Below are 7197 nucleotides of genomic sequence, written 5' to 3'. Positions count from 1 at the left end.
GAGCCCTGGGGGCCCCCCTGGCACCAAGGTTCCCAGCTGGCTCCCCTGGCTGGCAGGAGGTGGGCACAGCTGAGGGGGGTGGGAAGCAGGCGCCTCAGGCTCGCCAAAAAGGGGGTGACGGGGCCGAGATGCCCAGTGGACATTGCCCGGGGTTGGCACCGAGTTCTAGAAGGAGGAGCGGTTGTCCCCCGGGACCTGATGACCGCCCTCCCCCCCGCCTCCTGAGCCCCGGGAGCTGTGGCCAGGCCTGCTCCCAGCAGGCGCTGCCTGCCGGGTCAGAGGTTGCAGGCTCCCACGCCCCACAGGGCCATCTGTTTCCTCGGGCCCTCTGCTGCCCCCCTCACCTGGCCCTGCCTTCCTGCAGCAGGAAGAGCCCCCCCAGCTCCCCACCCCACGCTCCAGGGGGCATTTGGAGGAACAGTGATGGCGCCACATGTCCCTGCGCCTATGCCAGACGGGCCCATCTGCCAGGGCCCTGGTTCCAGCCGTCGGAAAGCCAGGCTGCCCGTGCCCGCAGTGGACCCCACGCCCCGGCTGGGAAGGGGACACCTCACGTCCACGCCCGCCATGGTCACCCACCCTAGGGAGCCCCATTCAGAGGAAGGAGCACACGCGGCTGGGCCTGCCGACCTTTATGATTCTGTGGATGCCACGCTGGGCAAGGGGTGGCGAGGGGGCTCAGGTGGGGGACGGGGAAACCACAGCCGCCATGGGGGGAAGCAGCTGGGTATCCCGTGTTCCGCAGCGACTGTGCCTGCTGCCAGCCCTGGTTCTGGGGTGTCCCTAGGACGGTGTCTCTGGATCTGCCGTCCCTGCAGCTGGCAGCGTGTCGTGCGAGAGCAGCGCAGTGCGGAGGTTAGGATCTAAATCCCCGGCCAGGTGTGGAGGTGCACACCTGCCACCCCAGCACTCGGAGAGGCTGAGGCAGGAGGATCGCAAGTTCCGTCACAGCATGGGCAGCTCGGCAATTGAGCAAGTCCCTGTCTCAAAATTTTTTTCAAACATTAGGAGGCGTGGGAATGTAGCTCAGTGTGAAGGCCGTGGGGTCAATCCTCAAAACTAAAAAAAAAAAATCCAGGGCTGGGGATGTAGCTTGATGGTGGAGCGTTTGCCTGGCATGTGGGGGGGGGGCTGCTGTGTGAGCTGGGGGTGTGTGACTGCACCCCTGTAACATGGTGACGTCAGCCCCAGCTCAGAGGCGGCTGGGGCTGCACCGTGCGGGCTGGGGTCAGGTTCTGCCGGCGCCTGGCGCGTTCTCAGTGAGCGCGCTGTCTGCTGTGCCTCCACCTCAGCATGGGCTGCGTCTAGCATCCCTGGGGCAGGGTAAGGGCTTTAGGACCTGCCTGTCCCTGCGTCCCTAATCTCTGACCCAGCGTAGAGCATCCAGGTCAGCGTCCTTCCTTTCCTTGCTGTTCCTGTTTTCTTGTTTTGTTTTGTTTTGGTGTTGCTTGGTTTGTTTTGAGGCAGGGTCTCTATGTAGTTCAGCGTGGCCATATACTCACTATGTAGCCCAGGCTGGCCTTAAATTTATAGTGATCCTCCTGCCTCGGCTTCCCAAATGCTGGGATGACAGGCGTGTCAAGCCACGCCTGGATCTTTCTTTTTTAACAATGCAGGAGGCTTGAACTCCGGGCCTCACACATGCTTGGCATGTGCTCTCCCACTGCATGATATCTAAGGCCCCATCCCCGCCCTGATGGTGACCGCGTCCCATCTCCCCAAGATCTGTGTCTGACTGTCCATCTGCGGCGTTGTCACAGCTTCGGGCTGCACCGACAGCCCTCTACCAGCACAGTGGATGTCTTCACCCGCCGAGGGGATGCTGGGCCGCCCACTGCACACCACAGGACCACGGGCACGCGGCGCTTCCGGGCGGGCACGCAGCTGTTGCAGAGGGAGCTGGAGGCTGCGGCTGAGCCGGGCACATAGAGGGAGGAGCACTGACCAAAGCACAGGTGGTTGTGGATGCGGACCGTCGTGCAGCTGGGTCGGGACAGCACCTGGGGCCGGGCACAGGGGGACGCAGGGTCAGGGTGGTGGTGCTGGGGCAGGTCAGGGAGAGGACCTGCTACTCGCTCCAGTCCTGACCCTGCCACGGCCTGGCTGTGTGACCACGGTGAGTTCCTCAGCCTCTCTGGGTCACTTTCCTCACTTGTAGAATCATGGCTGTCCACACAGGAAAAGAAGAAAGCATCACAGGCCTTCAGGAAGTCAGTTACCCAAGGAACAGAGAGATTGTATAGCCCAAGAGGAGACAGACATGAATACCCAGAATGGGCACCAAGAGGAAACGGCTGCACCCCTGGGGCTCAGGAATGGGGTGCGCGCAGAGGGTTCAACTGAAAACTTGAAGCACAGTGCCTGGTATGCAGTTGGTACTCGATAAATACTGGTTCCTCCCAAGACCCTCTCTCCCTAAGTGGATCGATTATCTCAGCCCTAACCACGGTCCTCCTGTGCTAAAGTCTTGCATTTAGGTGGATGTGTGGCACAGGCCTGAAATCCCAGCACTCTAGGAGGCTGAGGCAGGAGGATCACAAGTTCCAACCCAACAAGTTCCAGTAGCCCTGGGCAACTTAATGACTCAGAAAGAACCTGTCTCAAAAATAAAGGGGGGGAGGTGCTGAAATTGTTGATCAGTGTGAAGGCGCTGGGTTCAATCCCCAGTGCTGAAAAAGAGAACGAGGAAGAGGGAGGGGAGGGGGGAGAGGAGGGGAAGCGGGAGAACCTGCACACACCCTCCCTCAACCAGGTGTTCTTCCTTAGGATGACACATAGCCCACCCACGACCAGAAGTCTGCCTTGCTCCGTCCTGAGCCCCACCTGGTTCCCTTCTGCCCACCTCCCACGGGGCTCCAGCTCCTCCTTCCTCCTCAGAGGGCTGGGAAAGAAGACAGCACCCAACTTGCCCCTCTTGTGCTTGCTCCATGGATGGTTCCATCTCTCTGCAAGCCCTCCCGGCCATGGCTTTCTCTCCTGAAACACAAACTGCCCGAAGACAGGCGCTCTGTCTTCATTATGGCCATGGTCCCAGGACCTAATTCAGGTTAGGTGGCTCTGGTGGCAAGCCCAACCACTGAGGAGGCTGAGTCAGGACAACTGCAAGTTCCAGCCCAGCCTGGGCAACTGAGTAACTTAGCAAGGCCCTGTCTCAGAAGTAAAAATCAATTTTAAAAGATATTAAAAGGGTTGGGGATGCAGCTCAGTGCATAGGTCGTGCGTTCTACCTCCAGGACCAGAAAAGAAAATCCCAAAACACCCAAGGGGTCTTGGGAACCAATATCTGGGCCAAAGCCCTTTGGTCAGACCTTTGCTGATCACTAACTCCATTTTGCAGGGGTGAGAACTGAGATCAGAGGAGGGAAGATACGTACCCTGGTCACACAGAAGTCAGCCACTAAAGCAGGACCTGAAGCTGGCACCCAGAGTCAACTGCCAAGGCCCTTATCAGCCCCACCTGAGTGCAGCTTCAAGCGCCTTCCCCATCCCCATAGGAGGCAGGTAGTACTACAAATCATCGTGAATTCATTCAACAAATGTTGACCTGGGTGTGGTGGCGCATACCTGTAATGCCAGCACTCGAGAGGCTGAGGCAGGAGGATCCTTGCCAGTTTGAGACCAGCCTGGGCTACAAAGTGAGCTCAAGGCCAGTTGAATTGCATAGCGAGACCCTATCTCAAAAAGACAAAAAAAAAAAAAAAAAAAAGAAAATGTTGACTGAATCCATCCTGTGTGTGGCCTTGCTCTAGGGCCTGGGAACAGAGACACTGCAGAGAACAAAACCAGATAAAGTATATTTCCTCCATGGGCAGAGACTGCAGTGAAGGCAGCAGGCAGTCCATCCCACAACAAACAGAACTTCAGGTTTCATTAGCTGATAGCATCCATGACAGATCCTCCTGCCTCAGCCTCCCTGGCACCTAGGATTACAGGCATGTACTACCATTTCCAGGTACACATTTTTACATAAATGACTTTTTAAACAGATCTTTAGGTGAGAGAAGTGTCCAAAGCTTGTCTGGATGAGGGAAGATGCCAAGGCAAAGGACACAAGGCACAGTGCAAAGGCCCTGGGGTGGATGGAATATTGGTGTGCATGAAAAGCAGGCGTGAAATGAGGTGGGGAATGGAAGGTGAAGTCAAGAGGGAACGCCAGAGGATGAGGACTTCGTGGGACACCAGGAAGAATTAGGGTTTTGTCCCAGTGAGGTGGAAGCCACAGGGGAGGAGGGATGGGACCTGACTCAGGGCCCACCTCGCCCCCGGAAGCTGATTGGAAAACAGACTGGGAGGCAACGGCCACACAGCAAGGTGGCCACGGCCTGTGTTGATGGCCGTTTAGTAAGGGAGGAAGCTGAGGTTCAGAGGCATTTAGGTGCAGGATGCAGGGCTTGAGTTCAAATCCACCTGCACTGGAACCCCAGCTGCTCAGGAGGACCCTCAGTTCATGGCAACTCAGCGGGCCCATCTCAAAATGAAAATGAAATGGCTGCGGGGGCAGCTCCGCGGTCCAGCTCCTGCTTAGCATGTGTGAGGCCCTGGGTTCAACTCCCCAGCACCCCTCTAAGAATTCTGTCTGGGGCTGCTAGCCGTGCCCCCCCCCCCCGTCCTCTCACCTGAACGAAGGGCACAGCCCTGCACCTTTCCTGGGTCACCTCCTGCGGGTCCAGAGGCAGAGACAGCGAGCCAGCCACTCCTTGCCCGCGCCTTGGCCCACCTGGCCCCTGCCGCCTGCCGCCCTGCAGGCCGAGGAAGGTCTTCCAGCTGCCCAGGGCAGAGGCTGTGGGCGGTGTCAGTGGCACCAGGGCCCGAGGCCGACTGGTAGCAGCCCAGGGCTGCGTCAGGGGGACCTGGGACCTGGGCTGTCCCAAGCCTGTGGGCAGCCAGGCCCCGATCAGCAGCCCCAGGACAGCAGTGAGCAGTCCACGGAGCAGTCCCCGCGCCATCATCCTTGCAGGACTGGGGCTGGGCTCAGGGTCCTGGGACCCTGCTGTCTGTGAGCAGAGCCTGGCCTGGGACCTGCTTTTAATCACTGTGCCCCGCCCCCCACCCCGCAGCCCGGGGGACACCGTGTAAACTCACACCGGAAGGAGAGTAAAGCAGGCCTGCTGGGGTCCACAGCCCCTCCCAGCGGCCATGGGGGCCTAGAATCCAAACTGAGCCTGAGCCACCACACAGCTGTCATCCCAACCACTTAGGAGGCCGAGCCAGGAAGATCTCAAGTTGGAGGCCAGCTAGGGCAACTTAGCAAGACCCTGTCTCAAAATAAAATAAAACGGGCTTGTGTTGGTCAGTGGTGAGCGCTTGCCCGGTGGTGGTTAGCACGATTGTTTCCTGAGCACCTGTCACAGACCAGGCGTCACTCTCCACCCTGAGAGGGAAACTGGGTCCTCCTGCACCGCAGTGCAGAAGCCAGGCAATAAAACACACATAAGATGACTGCAAGGTCTTAAAGTGTTAAGAAGCTATTAAGTAATATAGCTCAACGCTAGAGCACTTGCCTAGCACCTTCAAGGCCCTGGGATCAGGCCTCAGTCCTGCAGGAAGGAGGGAAGGGAGGGAAAGAGCTGTTTGTAAAGCTGTGCGTGGTGGCACACACCTGTAATCCCAGCCACTCGGGTGGCTGAGGCAGGAGGATTTAAAGTTTGAGGTCATCCTGGGCAACTGCCAAGATCCTGTCTCCAAAGAAAATTTTAAAAGCACTGGGGATGTAGCTGAGCGTTTGCTGGGTTCCATCCCTTATATCACAACAGAACAAAACAAGACAAAAACTCAAAACCAAGAAAAGAAAACAGAACATGTCAAGATGAAATGATCTTTAGAGGGGTGAGGTAGGGGCCTCTGTCCCCAGGGTGGTCGGAGAAGGCCCCCCTGCAGGTGACAGTGTTGCAGAGGCCGGATGCGCGCAGGAGGCGGTGGGAACGGCCGGCGAGGAGGGCGGGAGGGACGGTCCGCGGGCTCACACCTGTGCGCTGCGCACCTCGCACCCGGGTGAGGAGCGGGCGTGGGAAGCGACGGCGCGGCTCCTTCCCGCGGCCCGAGCTGCACGCGCGCCCTCTGGCGGCGGCGCCCGGGACCCCGGTTCCCGACTGTCCCAAGGTCCCAGTCACCTCGCCGCTCTGTCCAACTGGGGGATATAAGGCTCCAACTTGGGGCATCCGCGGCCACTTGCTCTTCCCCACACCAACCCACCTTGATTCCAGGGGTCCGGGCCGTATCGGAACCCACTCAGAGCCGGGCGTGGTGGCGCATCTCTGTCCTCCCAGCACTAGGGAGGCTGAGGGAGGAGGATCGCTGTGAGTTCGAGACCAGCCTGGACTACATAATGAATTCAAGGCCAGCCTGGACTACATAAGGAGGCCCTGTCTCAAAAAGCCAACACCAAAGCAATCGACCCAGGACCTTTCCACTGCTCACTGCCACTGCGCCGCCACCGGGCTGGGGCTGGGAGCGGGAGCCCCCTCTGCCACCTGGATCCCTGCAGCCACAGCCCCTTCTGGTCCGCTAGTAGACCCCGTCCCTCCAAGCTGAGAGCCCTCCGTGGCTCCCACCAGGCCCCGCAAGGTGTGCCCAGCCATCTCCCCACCCTCCTCTACACGCACGCACGCACGCACGCACGCATGCACGCACGCACCCTCCTTCGGCAGCCCTGGGGGCAATCCAGGAGCTCCCCACTGAGCTACATCCCCAGGCCTTTTTAGTTTTTATCTTGAGACAGGTTCTTGCTCAGTGACCAAGTTGTCCAGGCTGGGCTGGAATCTGCAGTCCTCCTGCCTCAGCCTCCCAGAGTGCTGGGAAGACAGGCGTGTGCAGGCTTCTCTCACCCTTCTCGCTCCCTCCAGCCACACTGGCTCACAGCTGTTCTCCAAACTCCCCGGACACGATGCTCCTATACACCACAGAGCTGCAGGGGCTGCCTCCGTACCCACAAGTGCCCGCTCACAGGACCTGCTCACCGCGGTCACACTGAACAAGCACAAGCTTTATTTCTTGTCCTTCCCTAAGCAAGGCCGTGTAACAACCATCCGCAGAGCACGCACGCTGCACGAGGCCTTTTTATTAATTTATGTTTGTGGCACCTAATGTTTACACTCCTGGGTGGAGTTGCCGCGTGTACATAACACAGCTCAGTTCCTTTCTTTGCCCCCTCCCGCACCCTTTGAGCCCAAGCGTTGGAAGTGCACAGGCTTCCAGGCG

At 58.9% G+C, this 7197-nt stretch overlaps 1 protein-coding gene across 1 annotated transcript; it reads right to left on the bottom strand.

The window, feature by feature from the left end:
* Positions 1-1617: 1617 nt before the first annotated feature.
* On the bottom strand, positions 1618-4946 carry Dand5 (DAN domain family member 5, BMP antagonist). Its single transcript, XM_005381142.2, has 2 exons — positions 4617-4946; positions 1618-2000 (listed from the first exon to the last, which is right to left on the bottom strand). The coding sequence occupies exons 1-2, from the start codon at positions 4944-4946 to the stop codon at positions 1755-1757; spliced, it is 576 nt and encodes a 191-aa protein (XP_005381199.1). The 3' UTR covers positions 1618-1754.
* Between the last annotated feature and the right edge of the window lie 2251 nt (positions 4947-7197).

Source organism: Chinchilla lanigera, unplaced genomic scaffold, assembly GCF_000276665.1.
Source record: "Chinchilla lanigera isolate Chin_1 unplaced genomic scaffold, ChiLan1.0 scaffold00014, whole genome shotgun sequence".
NCBI lineage: Eukaryota > Metazoa > Chordata > Mammalia > Rodentia > Chinchillidae > Chinchilla > Chinchilla lanigera.
Note: the sequence above shows the minus strand (reverse complement) of the source record. Positions and strands in the feature narration are given on the sequence as shown.